This window comes from Diplotaxodon limnothrissa, linkage group LG19, assembly GCF_057381915.1.
Source record: "Diplotaxodon limnothrissa isolate DT_005_m linkage group LG19, D_limnothrissa_male_GT1.1, whole genome shotgun sequence".
Lineage (NCBI taxonomy): Eukaryota > Metazoa > Chordata > Actinopteri > Cichliformes > Cichlidae > Diplotaxodon > Diplotaxodon limnothrissa.
The window spans coordinates 12,377,128-12,393,043 of record NC_140614.1 but is presented as its reverse complement, the minus strand read 5'-3'; the positions used below and the strand labels follow the sequence as shown (position 1 = coordinate 12,393,043).

Here is a 15,916-nt window from a genome sequence, read left to right as displayed (position 1 = left end):
AGTTGCTGTACAGTCGTTCCACCGTGGAAAAATGGTAATTTAAAGAAATCATTAAATGCCCCAAAATTACCATGAAATTCATGCTAACGAGTGCATTCAAACTTCTGACCACAACTACAGATGCTGGGCAAACACATGTAAGCAGCATGTGCTTAGATGGGCTAGTTCATAGTAAGCAGAGATACAAAGACTGAAATTCTGAGCTGATGCTACTTTTTTAAATGGAAGTTTAGCTGATTATTTATTTGTTTTTGTATTCATTTATTCATTTTTTGTCACTTTCCTCCTGCGGTGACAGAAAAACAAAGAACTCTTTATTATTTAAAAAAAAAACTGAACTCTTTATCACATTATTGAACATTCAGCCTGCACAACACTGATGCTACAATGTGGCTTGTAAACGTGGACGGGCTATGAGCCCCACTGATAAACTGTTGCATTAGTAATAAAAAAGTGATATTTGTATAATCTGTAAGTAGGTCGTAGCTGCTTTTAAGGCCAACTATAGTTTGACTTTTATCGTGACTCCACATGAAATGACATTGTTGAGATATCTGTTGGTAACCCTTCTCTCACTGCCAGGGGGGTAACATCACTGATCTTAGTTGTTTAGCAGAATCCCCAAAATCCACCACACACTGATGACAAGTTTGCTTCAGTGTTTAGTCAAAAACAACAATTCTCTCCAAATAAAGTTTGTGAAGATGAAACAGGAGGAAGAGCCTGGCTTCATCAGACATTTAATACGGCTGTGTTGCGGGTTGAGCCCCTGTGACGTATCTGCACAAGTGTTTGACTAAAATATTTAAAAGCAGCTTGTGCTGGTCGGTGTGAGTCTGTCTACAGCCTCTGGTCTTGCACTGCACGTTGTGTCTGTCACAGTACCAGGATATCAGCGTCCGTCCTCTCTCTGCAGTCTTACAAGTTTATCTTGTGATTAGGTCATCAGGGCCGTGATTCCTGTGGTAAAATTCTGTCACATCTCTTGAAGCATAATTACACCCAAACAGCATGAATTGAATCTTGACTAAAACATTTATTTCTTGGTACAAAAAGAACAATTTCATCTCACATAATTGCACAGAAACAATCTGAGCCACAGCTGTGACTAAAGTGCTTTTATTTCATGAATCTAGTCCAACATCTTTTCATTAAATATTAATGACTTTACTAACAGAACAAAAGTCTCCTTTAATGGGCACAGCTAAAGTCAAGTTTGTAGAGCTTCACAGACGCTAATGGATGAGCGCTGATGTGTGACATCCAGCACACTGACAGATGAATACTGTGCTTTCAAACATCCCTTGCATTTTTAATCCGAGAGCTAACGTGTTTTCGAGCATCGCCATTATTCAGTGCACTATCTCGGCAGTTTCTCCTCATAGACTGCACAATGCCGAGTGAAACAGGAACCGGCTGCAGCGAGGAGACAAGCTCTCCTCCTTCACTCTCTTATTGAGATCAATAGGTTTTCGCAGTTCTCTGTGCTCACTGTGCACTGTTGCAGTATAAAGAGAATCCATCAAAAGCAGCTAGGTGCATTACACAGCTTCCAGCCCATGTCCACATTGATTCTGAAACTCCCAGGAGGGCAATGCCTGAATGCGACCGCAGTCTGCAGTTCAGTGAAAGCACGGCCAATTATTTCCGATCCGAATTTTCAAACAGGTGGAGAACATTTTAGTCAAACGTGTCTGTAATTCTGAGCGCTATCTGTTTGGTTTACTCTGTACATTTCCTCCAGAGCATTCCTGCTCTTTATAACCCAATTATGAAATTGTTTATAGGTGTCAGCCTCAGTCCAGAATAAGGTGAGCAACTGTCCAACATCCGATGCCAGTTGGAGCCATTAGCCCGCTCCTGAGTGGATTACGACCATTTTGTTGGTGACCCTCTGTGCTAGAATACTGGTGGGTCACTACTGGGCCATTATAAACTCCCAACCTGCCACAACTAGCCACTTGTCCAATTTGGCAGAGCGACAAGGACGGCTTTTTGGCTATGAGAATGTGGACTGCAAGGTCTGGCTGACCTCTAACTGACGAAACACTAAACTTTCTTACATCCTCCTTTGGAGAATCCCTCTGTTGCCTACCTTGTACCATCTCCACATCTGATAAATCTCAAGTATACTGGCTCAATTTAATAGCCGGTCAATGGCGACAGTATAACCTTGTGCAATCCATAAGGCACAGCGCGCATTCTCAACCACGCTCAGTGTCTCGCCGAGTCTCAGCTCCGCTCTCTCTGGTACATTTTTTTGGTGTTAACACGAATGAAAACACCACGTCTAGACTCGTCCATCCATATCTGACAGCGAGACAAACGGTGGACACTGCAGGGGGAATGGCACAATATTTGGACGCACAGGAACTGTTTACGGGTCCTTGACCCTCTAATACCAGATTAGGTTAATGAGTGTGTGCACCAGGAATGGTTTTCCACCAGGGTTAATCCCCACGGAGGGCACAGACTTATCCTGCAGAAATCACCACTTTACCTTGCTTACCCGCCACCTGCGGTGTCTCATCAAAGTGTATTTGTGCAATTGTTGTTTACACGGCCCACGCTTTGATAACAGATCCACTTTCTTCTGATAAAAGAGCCGTTTTCAAGCCACAAAAGCATCCTCTGCTTTACCACTCTGACCGAATCCTCAGAGAATTTAAAGTCCTCAGAATAGACGCACCGGTTTCGACTCAGCCCCAAAGCCAACCTATGTCTTCGACTGCTCTCTTTCGATTGACAGCCAATGCAGAATACACCAAAAGATGCCAAGGCTTGTTGATGGATGGCACCTGCTCCTCCTCAGAGGAAATCAATTGAAGTCATGGGCAAGGATGGGCTGCTCAAGCACTTACACATGGCTTTCTGCCTGGGAAAAGATGGAAAGGAGGTCAGAGAGAGAGAGATGCCAACCATCTGTGTACAGAGGAGCGCTGCCAAGCATCACTCTCTTTTTACCTCAGTACTCGAAAAGACACACAATGCCTCCAAATTAGTCATGCTAGCTCATTCAAGCCACATTCAGCCACAGTTTCTGGGAAGTTCCAGCACCAGTTACGTACTCATCCCATCATTCATGCTGTTTAGTGCCCTCTCTGTGCATTAAACAGCCTAGTTATTAGTGAATAAGTGAACCAATCCAGTAGAATGTGAACTATTGTTACTGAACTCCATATCTCTATGATACTGTTTCTTATTTCGCGCCAACACATAGGTTCAGTCAGATATCCACAGCAGCATGTCTTCAGAGAGCACATGGGCCGCATTGGTGCAATGGGCCGGCATAGCTACAATCTTAGACATGACCGAGCGTAGTTACCGGAACTCAACCTATGGTGCCGGCCAAACTATCACCACAGACTAATTTGAGGGAACTTTGTCGCCAACGAACGAGGGAGGTGGGATCCCCTGGCAGGCACCGGCCCGGCGAGTCGCATCCAGGACGGGGATCCTGTGTGCCACTGCACTGGCATCAGTGTGCGTGCCGATCCACTGCAGGACACGGGAAGAGGGCCGATGGTAGAGGGCCAACTGCTTGGAGCTGTAGCCACACATCCCGATCCCAACGGCTCCCAGCAGCATAGCCATACCAGGCACGGTCTTCTCCACCGGAGGCGTCACGGCCACATTATGGTAGGCCTGCGTCTGAAAGAAAAGTAACGAATGCGATAAGCGAGGCACAACATGCACACCTCAGCTCCAGCTGGTGCTCCCAGCAATCCTGGAGAAATTAAAACCCCATCTTTTCTCATTTACTAAATTGTGGCCCGTCTCTTTTGACAAACAAAAAGCTCATCAATTTTGCGACATGGACAATTTCCTCCGTGGGCCCTTGACAATTATAAAGCACGTGGAGGAGCAAATAATAGAAACTTAACTTCATAGTTTCTAATGGAGCTGTGTCCCAGGCAGTTAAGAAGCCATTCCTGCAGCTCGCTCAACCAGTTCCCATTTCCACTTACAATGCAATGGACTGTCGCAGGCTTTCTCTATTGTTTGTGATAAACGCTACTACTATTGAGCTAAAATATAAGCCGTTCTACAATTACTGGAACAGCAGCCTGGAAATATTGTGGTCTGTGCGTATATAATAAGATAGCACTGTGTTTCATCATCTTGTCACAACCGAATCTGTTGAGACAATGCACAGAAAAATGGCTGCACAATAGCAGCACGAGGCTTAGCGAAGCAAGTGTGCTGTATGATTTGTAACTGTCAATAAAACTCTGCACGTACCCATGAAAACAGCACCTTGCAAACATTTTATCAGCAGTTTCTCCCCTGCCTCCCTCTGGAGTGGTTCAGCAGAGACAGAGCATGCTAACCCCTGTATGAATCCCAGACTAAAGCACTACTTTTTATTTTAAAGGTCTTGCATTTGTCAGTAAAACTTAAAATCTAAGAAAAGAAAAACTTATTTTCTTAAATATTCACCTGAAACCTTTAGAACCTACCAAAGGCTCACACTCACCTGCAGCAGCCTGATGTAGCCAGGAGTGAGTCTTGGGAGCCTGAAAAACATCTGAGCTTCCCACGCTGGTCTTCCTGCTAAATCAGATGAACTAAAGGCCAGATGACTCTTGGCAGTCTCTATCTAAAGCTCCTCTCCCTGGACTCCCAGGACGGGAAACCCACTGAGATAGAGGGTTCGTCCGGGTGTTCGCACACCTAAGCTCAGCTGTCTGAGGTAGGACAGTCTGGTCAGCCTTTATAACGTCTCCTTCCTGACTTTACATAATAGGACAGCTGCAGGTGGTGAGCCTAAGGGGATTACATGAGCTGGCACACAGGGACAAAGAAGTCAGACTACACAGAAGGAAGGGTGGACGTGTAGGGAAAGGTGATCCTCGCTTCTTCTTTTGCCAAAGAATACAAACTGAGCGAAATCATATTTAAATATGTGCGATTGTTTTGCATATTTCTGCACCTCAATCAAACTATAAACATAATCAAGGTTTTTATAAAATGTATAGAGTGTAGTGATATGTGTCTGAATTATATGCAGAATATGTATGGATAATTTCAGAGTTGTTTCCAGTTTGATGCCAAAACAAAGTCAAAAATGATGAATAAGAACTTGTTGATTATGTAGGCACATTAGCATCAGGTGTAAAGGACTTCTGACTTCAGCATTTCCTTTAAAAGGCCCACACTGAAGAGGTGAAGTCATTTACAGTCCAGAGCCCATTTAAATCTGCCAACTTAGTTGATTTGAATGTTTTTTGTGTGTTGATGTTGAAAGTGGCCTCTCTAGCTGTGTCAGCAACTTTCTTTAAGCTTTAATATCCTTCCTGGCTTCGGGGTCCCGGGTGCAGAGCGAGGTCTTATAATGAGGTAGCTGTGCTGATAACGTCGCTCTCGGTGGATGGGAGGAATTCTCTCCGGTGAGAGTTACCAACAATGACCTTCTTCCCATCTCTAGTAACAGGAACCAATTGTGCCTCCTGACTCACGCATCCGCGAATAATCTCAAACTCTGGCAATAATACTGCAAAGTCATGATGTCATGGAAACTTGTGATGCCCACTGGGCTTTAAGCACAGAGACAATATACCACTTAAAATGCTGTGTGAGAAAATGTCAAATCACAAACTGATATTCTATTGAATATTTAGAGTTTAGAGACATTTCCCAGGAAACCTCAAATATGAATGTCAGGATGGGGTTAAACCAGGACTGCTAACTGAAAATAAAGACAAGATGATAGTTTATTATACTTTTAATGAAATTTGCAGATTTTCTTGGTGGAGTTTGATAAACTCAGCCATCTGCTCCTTTCTATCTAAAATATATCAGGACACTGGAGTAAATTCTCGACCATCTCACATTTCTGTTTAATCAGTTTTCTGTTTGACGTTTATTCAGATGTGTAAAAACTATAACTTTAATCTCACCAAACTGATTTACTCAGGAACAACTAAAACACTGGAAAAAGCCAAACAATAACTTTTTAAAGTTATCTAAGTGACTTATATGTCATGTTTAACCTGAGTAGCGAAAGACTGCGGGGGGTCTGAAAACGATGTCCGGTGTTCTCACCATCTCTAGTGAGCCTCGACCTCCCTGTCAGCTATCGAGCTAGTGGGTAGCAGACGTCTCCGAAAACGTCGGAGCACTTTTGCAAATATGTGATGTCTTGATAAATCGAGCAGATATTTGAAGTTTACAGCTACATTCGCACCTGAAAATATCTTAAAAGTTTATTTTGTGACCCAGAAAGAGTAATAAGAGTAATATTAAAACTAAGTAGCTGCCGCCATTGGAATTGGCTGAATTCTGGGAAAGGTTGGGCCACGAAGGATACACCCGACCCATCCTTCAAATCTGGGGAAAAGGAGGATGCAGACTGGAGCAACTACGGATCAAACTACCAACCTTCTGATTAGCAGATGTCCTGCTCTTCCCATTTTCTTCACATCAGCTGCATTTATGAATATTATTAAGGTTAGCTCTGCTTTGATGACTACAACACAAATGTTACCTCAGTCTTGTTTTGAGTAGCTACACACGCAACCTTCACAAAAACTCCCTTAAAAGGTCTGCAACTGGTTCACGGGCCACTTTTGAGAGGATAGCCAAATGGTAAGCCTCGCTGTCTCGAATCCAGGGATATCTCTCAATTCTTTAGAAGTTTAAACTTTTCTGTGGATGTGTGGAAAAAGTAACCTGCTTTCAGAAGTGCAGGAAATCCTTGCGGATTATCAAAGATGTTAGGATTTATACTGAGCTGAACTTAAAAACAATCCACCTTACAGTCTTTGAGATGTTTGGGTCTGGACTGCAATCCTTGGAGCCATTAAGCATGGCTGAAGAAATGCACTAATCTCTGAATGATCACTGTTATATTATCTTAAGCATGTGTGCCCTTATTCTCTCCTCTAGCTAATGTCTGCATAATGAGCCCATGAGCTCCCATCGGATGCAGCACCTGGTGCATCCATCCATGAATGGAGGCCACAGATGGCAGCCCTCGTGCTAATTGTTCAGTCATACACGCATACACTCAGGGTGTGTATTACAGTGTATGATATAACCTGTCGGTATCTACTGGTGCATTCCCGGTTTGGAGCAATTGTTCCTCTAAAGCCGGAACATGGCAGACAGCTCTCCCTCATGCCATCAAAAAGTCACTGTCCAGCTGAGATAAATCTTTGTCCTTTTCCTGAACTCGTCCCTTGGCATTGCATGATGGGTTAATGCATTAAAATAGGCTACCTGAGCTGCAGACAGGTATTATGATGCAGAAGGTTAAGCTACCTCCCTAGGTGGTACTGGTTTAAAAGGTCCATCAACAACAATGTGCTGGCATATTTAGCATATAGTTAGATAAAGGAGAGTAGCTTTGGGGATTATGTAATGGCACTAATTACTGTCCATTATCATTCACCAGCATAATGAATATATGCATACACCCCATTAGTAGAACTGCCCTGAAGACCATCATTTCAGTGTAGTTATCCAGAAGTGCAAATATGAAGAGGCGCACGGCACAGCTGAGCAGTAATGGATTGGTGGGGAGTGTACTGGAGATAATTGAGGAGCTATTAGGTTAACGGGCTGGGTTTAAATGTCGTAACATCTGCAAACAATACTGATGCTCGAGGTAGAACTGACATTTGCTCTTCTGGCAATTAGGGGGTAAGATGTGATGGGGGTTTGTCAGGCTAACACCAATAAAATGTTTCCTTTATTTAAAATGCATACAGAAACGCTAAACAAGCGTAGGAAAGTAAAAGTTTGGTCGATAAAGACAACTTTGGCCTTACTAACGATGGGCGGAAGGATTTGTCTGGCTCAGGATTAACCGGCTTTGTTTTCCTCTTGCAAACGGAGGAGACGGGGTGTAAGAATAGACTGGGCACAGAACCAAAACTGACATATTTAGAATTTAATAAAACATTTCATGCATTGAAAGCAAGTCCATCATTTACAAACGCTGTGTATGAGCAAAAAGAAAATTCTTGGTAGAAATGATTCTTCAGTAGTGTCTCTGCGTCTGTTCGACTGGCAGTCTCATGGGTGTGTTGGAGAAAGCACGAGTCTTCTTGTCTCCCTGCATGGGAAGAATGTCTGTGATCCAGTATTGGAAGAGTGTAACGACTGCCGTGGTTTCCTCTACAAACACAAGGAGACAGAGCGAAACATTTCAGTTACTGCTGACAACACAAAACCACAGGAACACTCAGTATTTTCACAAAAGAGATTCACTTGCTGGTGTATTTTTGGCATAATGCATCAAAATCTGCTTCCTTCTCCCCGCATGTACGTATCCAAACCCCTAACAAGACAAATTCTTTCCTTTTACTCGCTACTGTTAGAAGAATATATTTAGCCTTTGCAGAAAGCAAAATGGACAATACAAAAGGCGGAGCAGTCAATCCAATGTCATTTGTGAGAAACTCCAGGGTGCAGCAAAATATGCTTAAGGGAAATCTGCTTTAGAGCTGCTCCTGCAGCCAATTGATTGCCACTACAAGGGTAGACAGAGTGAGGAGAGCTTTAGTGAATTCACCTGAGGGGCTTTAAAAGCACGCATGCACATGGATTAGCTCCTGCAAGTCACTGAATGTAGGTTACTTTAAAATACCAAATGCTCCCTGAACAAGGTGGATGTTATTAAGAAGTTTAATTATTTTAAATTTCCATACTGTGGGGACTGATAAATGTGAAGCGAGATGCAGCAGAAAGGCTGGGGCCTTTGCCTCCAACACTCAGATAAGCTGAGTGGAATTGACCCATAGCAGCCGAATCAAACGTGCGACAAACACTCGTCTGCGCCGACACGATCTGCTGGCACGCCGGAATTAAAAACGGCAGCAAATAAAAAACAGTGAACTGAAGCATGACTCATTATGAGAGAGCTGGGAGTACCGGGGGGGGGGTTAGAAAAGCTTTCAGGCAGCTGTGGAGCAGCTGTATGGAGAGGGGACGGCAGGATCTATGGTGGACTCTAGCAAACTGGTTTTTACACAGCGTCGTCAGGGTTACGGGAAGGGGCAGACAAGCGTCACTCTGTGGCCGCCGACATGGCATTGGCCTGAATCCCCTGGCTCGTCTCTCAGTCTCATTCTCACATGCCTGCACTTGTGCGCGTGACAGCAGAAAAGTCCCTGCTGATCCTATTATGCAGCCAGCGGCAGATGAAACCGCGTCGGGGGACGTAGGAGCTATTTTGACTGTTGAGAGTGTCGAGGCGAGTTAAAACATGTTCGTTACTCACGGTCAGCTCGAGTAAGTCAGGGGCAGGTACGCACAGGTGAAGGCTGAATGAGACAAGTCAGGGCAGGTAACCGGCAAACAATCCTAATCGGCGTTTGCCCCCTAACACTGGGAGGCGAGCGTTAATCTGCTGGGACGGGCCCGACGAAGCGCTCGGGGCAGGTTCCAGCAAGAAGAGCCTACTGTAGGCGTGGATGCATGAACCAGCGAGACACAACAATAAACACAGGCCTGTCATTCAAAGGAAAAAAGCTCTTTATTTGTGAATTTTTACTGACCTGCAGACATGCAGGAGGAGTTGCTGCAGAGCTCTTTCAGAGCTTTTTCTAGCTTTTCTGTATCCGTTTGCTGAACACGTGTCTTGAGACTGTACAGCTGCTTCAGGACTGAGTTAGGTTTGCTTCCGCTGTCTATGGCGCCCAGAAGGCCGTCCACTGTAGCAGACAGGTCAGGGATCGTGGAAGCATGAGACGAGGCTGAGGAGGGACAAGTGGTCTGTTAAAAAGAAGCCTTCAACATCAAATTAAGCATTTTATAAAACATCAAAAGGACCAATAAATGCCTATTTCTTTAATGTGACTCATGCACTGACCAAATATAAAGAAGACTCTTCAACTTTATTTACATTAAAAAATAACTTACTAGTTTCTCTCATTTTTAGTGCTTTTCTAACACGTATGGAAGGCTTTCATTTTCACTGAAAACATGTTCATTTCTCAGTAATGGGCATTTAACAATGCAGTGTAGGGTTTTTTGCACATTAGCATCCAAAATATATCCAAATAAACAAAACATTAGAAACTAAAATCACCGTGAGCATTAGGAATGCCTACAAGGTGTAATACTGAGAACATGAGCTTCATCCAAGAAGGCAAGTACAAGTGGTCCCTACTTACAATCTGACAAATACATTTCCATCGTTGTCCTGAGGAAGTCTGACACCTCAGCTGCTCTCCTCTCGTCTTCCTCCTCCTCCTCCTCTCCATCTTTTTGATACGTGAACTCCAGCGCAGCGGCCCGAGGCATCAGACCCATGGAGAGCAGCTTCTGTTTGTGCCGTTTCTTCTTCAGCTTTCGCTTCTTGTTCCTGCTAATTCGCTCGGCCCCCTCATCCCCCGCCGTCTGATTCTGACCTGTGCCGGACTCGCTCCCTAGAGTTGCCTCGTCATTCCCAGAGTCTTGACAAACGGTTGCTTTCTTCTTCCTTTTCCTCCTCCTCCTCCGTTGTTCCTCTGCCTCTTGCTCTTCATCCAGCACTTTGTCGCTCTCGTGGTTGTTCCCCTCTATAAGCAACAACAGATTAAACTCTTCATTAGTTTTAAAAACAGTCTTTAACTGATTCACGATCCCGTGATCCGGACAGATCGGATTTCAAAAGGTCAGATTGTGTTCACATTGTTAAAGTATGAATCGTGTATCCACCTGCACTCTGGGCCTAATGGCTAAAACAGGAGGTGGGCATCGTCCATTATGGTGAAAGCTGGGAGACGGCTGCTTTCCTTTCAGCCAATCACTGCACAATCTAATTCCACTAATTAGATGTTCCCTCTTTTTCACTGATTGCAGTTCAATCAGCAAAATCATCTGGTGTGGCCTCTGATTGAAAAGACACGGTCAAATCTGCAAGTGCGACCATCGCTCGTTCTGAGCCCGGCAATTTGAGATGTTCCATTAAATAAAAGGGAACATTTAACAGAACAGTGCTCAGGTGATGCACGAGCTTTAACAGTGAAAGAACATTAACACATTCCTCCCACCTTATGGAAATCATCCTTTAGTTTAGCAGCTTCATTGGGCTTTCCATTTTTCAGCTTTTCTCTTTTGCAATTATCACATTGCTAAAATCTCTCTGCTGTCACATTACCGAATGACTAAACCTCAAAAGAGAACCCGTCCACAAACAGCAGTCTTGGATCTTCTCTAGCTTGCCACATCTCCCCTTTCCTTAAAAAACCCACGAAGCACAGAGAGGTCAAAGAAACGAGCTCGCGCTGACTTCTCAGCGACCCGTTTGTGAGCAGTGGACTGGAGCCAGAACACAAAGCAGCAGAAGTGACAGTGGCAGTGCAGAACTGACCGACATAGTGCAAGGAAAACACAAACCAAGGAAGCTACTGCTCATATCAGACATGCAAATACTCCATTTATCCATTTTTTTACATTTAGAAACATTTTAAATTATTGTCAAAGGAACTGAGAACCTTCACAGACATTTTAAATTATTATTTTGTGACAGATTGAAATGATAGACTACTTCAAGTCATTATGTTTTTTGTTATATAAATATATTTAAAAGCCAGCCAACTGCAGCCATGAGCGAGACAGATGAAGTCAGGCCGGCTCGGACGCCGCCCAGATCAACAAGGTCTGCATCAGGTGTTGAGGAACCAGGGCTCCCTGACGAGAAGTGAGCTACTGGAACAAGAAGGCATCGGTGGGCAAGATACAAAAACAGGGTGTTGTTGGGATGCTACTACGCAAGTAACCCCAGCGGAAGAGGTTACATGAATAGGATGCGGAGCACTAGGTGCGGTGACTCCCAAGCTCGGCGAGCAGCTCCAGCAGATCCCAGAAACAACATCGGACATCTCTGTCAAGAAGAGCACAGTCCTAGAAACAGCCAAGATACGGCGCAGGACCCTCAAGCTCCCAGGCCTCTGGTAGAGCAGCGGCCCCAAACCTTTTTTGCGCCACGGAGCGGTTTAATGTCACACAATATTTTCACGGACCGGCCTTTAAGGTGTCGCAGATAAATACAACTAAATAAAATGAAATGCGCCAACAACATTGAGAGTAACATCCTCCTCTCTGCCCCTTAATGCTCTCTGGTCGCTATGGTAACGCGTAAATATTTCTTTCAAAATAAGACACACAACTACGCAGCCCGGTACCAAACAACTCAAGGACCAGCCCGGGGGTTGGGGACCACTGTGGTAGAGGACCCAAGCTTGGAGGCACACTGCTCTGTCTGTGAGCATAGCAGCCCCACCCATGTGCTGTTCAAACCTCTGTTTGTGACAGTCAACCAATCAGAAAGTGACTGGCTTAAGAAGAAGATTTAAATGCACCTTAGAACACACATGCATCAACACTACAATGAGCGGGTGGAGGGAGGTTTGGAGTCTTCTCTCACCCCCGTTCTCTGCGACCTGCTGGAGCGGGGGGGCTAGGAGGAGGAGGAGTTGGCCGTCCGACTGCGGTCTGGAGTGTTGGGCCTCCCTGCTGCTGCGGAGTCGGGGCGGTCTGCCTCCCCCCACCGCAGGGAAAAGGGTAACACCACCTGGGTCTGGGTGCAGTTCCCCCTCCAGGGGCAAGGGTACCTAGACCCGGTTTGTAGAGTACGCTTGGGGAGTGTGATCGTGTGTACAGCGTCTCTTTATGTCTGTCTCCACGTTGGTTGAGTGTGGAGTAAGTGCATATGAGAGCATGAGGGTGGGAATGGATGTTTGTATATGTGTGTGCCTGTATGTCTGTGTCTATATGTCAGGTTGGGTGTCAGACGCCACCTCTCTGGGGACATCTCAGGCCCTCCAAGGTTTGGAGGCCTATCTCCCCCTACCACCACTTCCCCTGCCAGTGGCGGACTCCCTCAGACATCGGTGCGTTGGTGGTTCTTTGTGTCCGGGGATGGGCGTCCAGGTACACACCGGCTCACTCCTTGGCGGCCGCTTATCGGGGCCTGGAGCCTGGGGCTCGCTCGGGCCACTTCGGAGGTGGGGTGCCCCCGGCCTCTCGGCCTGGGGCTCGGTCACTCAGGCACGGCTGGCTGCCGGCGGAGCTCACGGGCGCGTCACTGCAACTCCCCCTGGCTTCTGCTCCGCGGCTGCTGAGTGAGCCCTCATCTGGGACTCTCCTCAGCTCTTTCTGGGACAGTGGCGCGGCTGCCCCTCTGTTGGTCTTCCTTGGTCTCTTGTGTTCTGGGGGCCTCTGGATGTCTGGAGTTTTGATCTCCTCCATACCTGCTTCATGCCCTGGAGGACGGGGCTGTGGCCCCCCCACACCCTCTAGCAGATCATTACATGAAGGAACCTTTTAAAAAAAACAAGAATTTGATGCAATTAAAAGAAAAAAAAACAGGTTACGATAAACTTTCCTTTTGATTGTTCAGAAACAAGATTTTCTCGAGGATCCAAAGAAAACCCAAAATCAGATGAACTAAAATAGATGTCCGTTTCTCAAAACATGTAGAAATACGGTTCTACATTTTGCAGCTAACGTGAATGTGAAGAGAGATCTGTTCATTCAAGACTAGGACAGCTTTTCTCTTTCTACACCACATCAACTACATCAACTCTCCTCTTTGTAAAATATTACACTGAAGCCTTTATGAACCTCCGCAGAACCCAAACTCTAGTTGACCTTAAACAGCTCTCTGGGTTGCAGTTCCCTTGAAGGCTCGCTACCCACTAAATCGAAAATGTGTTCAATTAGGAACTGCTACACTTACGAGTGCAATTAATCAAACTTAACCTTGTCAGTCATTCCAGCGGCCACCCTCAGACGATGGTCTGTGTAAGCCAGCAAATCACTTTTTTCACTGAGGTAAAGCAGAAGCTCTTCAGCTAAACGACGGTCTGAGTTACAGAAGATGATGAGTGTAACGAGCCGGCGCTTTTATTACAGCCTCATCACTTTGGTACTTCATGACAATAGAGAGAGGAGATAAAACAAACAGTCTTTAAATGATCCATATCAAATGCAGAGCATGTGACTCATCCTTGAATACCGCTGCCAGACAGCTCGATTCATCGCAGGTCAAGAAGATTTTAGCTCGGCATAAATCAGCTCACAACTCAGCCTCCAACATGTTATTAATAATAGTTAAATATCTCCTTTATAAATTATGCAAGTTTGCCCCGACAAGCACATTTAATCGGCCTATCGGAGTGAAAACAGAGCCACCCAGGCTCACTCACCATCTGCACAAGTTCTCCTCAGTTAAAGAACACGACTGATTTTCACTGTCTGTTTCCCCAACAACAGTGGCAGAGACAATCAGAAAGAGTAACTTTATTACTACAGAGCGCCAACCTGGAGGAGGCCCATGAGATAAATCTCTCCTAGCTTTATGGTGCACAGCGCCAAGTCCATAAATGTAAGATTATGGGTGACGTACCAGCTGGTTCCTCCACGCTATTTATGCTTTTTAGCTGCTGTAGTGAGACCGATTCCTCTGAATGTATATCATAGTCTGCAGGAGGAGGAAGGACCGTGTACATCCGCCTGCCTGGTTTGGCTGCGCTCTGTCTCTTCACTGCATCTCCTGAGACACATAAGGCAAATAATGTAAGGCACTGAAACACAAAGGAGGGAGGAACGTGTTAGTAATTATCATGACTTTACCCGAGGCCATGTCCTCTCCAGGAGCTTTGCTTTTCAGATGTTTCTTTTTGCCTAGAGCTTCTACAATATGTGGTGGGCTCTGTTCCGTCACCACTTCTTGGATGGCAGGGTAAAGCTTCTGGAGAACTTTTGACTGGAATACTGAGTGACACAAAGACAAGCTGTGTTAACTACGCATATTCAGGCTACATGTGATCTAGTCCATGTGGGAATGAAGCATGAAAACAGGATGTAACCCGCTGACTTTGAAAACTGAAACAGGTGATGTTCATGCTGTTTGTGACTGCAATAACACAGCCTAACAATGAAGGAGTGATTTTAGGGCTTGACAGAGGAGCACGTGCTTTTGTTTACAACACAGAAACCAACGCGAGATTTAGCTAGCTACGTTATTTGGGTACTTTAGCGAGCTAAAGAGTTACGAGCTCTGTGTGTGTTTTTGTATGAGATGAGTCATTTCTGGCGGTCCTTACCTTCTTTCCTATGTGCCATATTCAAACATCCACCACAGTCGAAGCAAAGAAAACATGAATTCCAACTCTGCACTCAGCTAGGAAGTTACTATGCTATCAAGCTAGCTGAGTTAGCTAGCAAGTATGCTACAGCAGCTTTTTAAATGAGCTAGCTTGACGCGCACGTCCCGCTCAACTTAAAGATCAGAGATATTCATCTGTCAGTATCATCGCCACAGAGCTCCAGCTTCTTCAGCAAAGCCCACTAACCCAGAGTAATGCGCAAAACTGCTGAACCGCGCACTTCACCGGCTACCACACGCGCACTGTGACGACCAAGAGACTCCGCTTCCTTTTGCGCCAACTTCTATTCAAAATCCGGCCAATTTAAAATGCACGCAGTCCTCACAAACAAACACTCTCTGTATATACTTAATGATATGTATTTACGGGATTACTCGAATCTATTCTTCACATCGGCAGACGAATCAACCTCGTTTATAGTGTAATATTCATTAGCCTTGCGTATTTCAAGGAAAAAGACTCAAGAAGGTCTGGATTTGTAGAGCGAACTTAAAAATGACTCCAGCTAAAATGATTATTATAAAACCATTATTAATTATCTGAGCAGGTGTATCATACTACCAGAGCAACATACGGTTTTTTTTAATGTCCACTTTTATTCTTTCCAAGGGGCTACAGCGCCCCCTGCGTTTGAAAGCTGTAATAACAGCGGCTTGGGCGTGCGCACACCAAGCCAGCTGTAGGACGGGGTGCAGGCGAGATGAGAATACTAAACAGGCGCCTCATGGCTCAGCATCAGCACCGGGCTGAGTTCAGATTTGCGCACCCATCAAACTTGGCTTGGGACCTCAGCATGTGAACGGGCTTTGCAG

General features: G+C 45.2%; 2 protein-coding genes across 2 annotated transcripts; both read right to left on the bottom strand.

The window, feature by feature from the left end:
* Positions 1-3,366: 3,366 nt before the first annotated feature.
* LOC146611842 (uncharacterized) lies at positions 3,367-4,537 on the bottom strand. Its single transcript, XM_085379209.1, has 2 exons — positions 4,478-4,537; positions 3,367-3,651 (listed from the first exon to the last, which is right to left on the bottom strand). Exons 1-2 carry the CDS (start codon positions 4,526-4,528, stop codon positions 3,367-3,369), a joined length of 336 nt encoding a protein of 111 aa, XP_085235335.1. The 5' UTR covers positions 4,529-4,537.
* A 3,396-nt stretch (positions 4,538-7,933) lies between these two features.
* erich1 (glutamate rich 1) lies at positions 7,934-15,141 on the bottom strand. Its single transcript, XM_085343325.1, has 6 exons — positions 15,042-15,141; positions 14,569-14,709; positions 14,342-14,488; positions 10,122-10,508; positions 9,504-9,701; positions 7,934-8,121 (listed from the first exon to the last, which is right to left on the bottom strand). Exons 1-6 carry the CDS (start codon positions 15,058-15,060, stop codon positions 7,985-7,987), a joined length of 1,029 nt encoding a protein of 342 aa, XP_085199451.1. The 5' UTR covers positions 15,061-15,141; the 3' UTR covers positions 7,934-7,984.
* Positions 15,142-15,916: the final 775 nt, after the last annotated feature.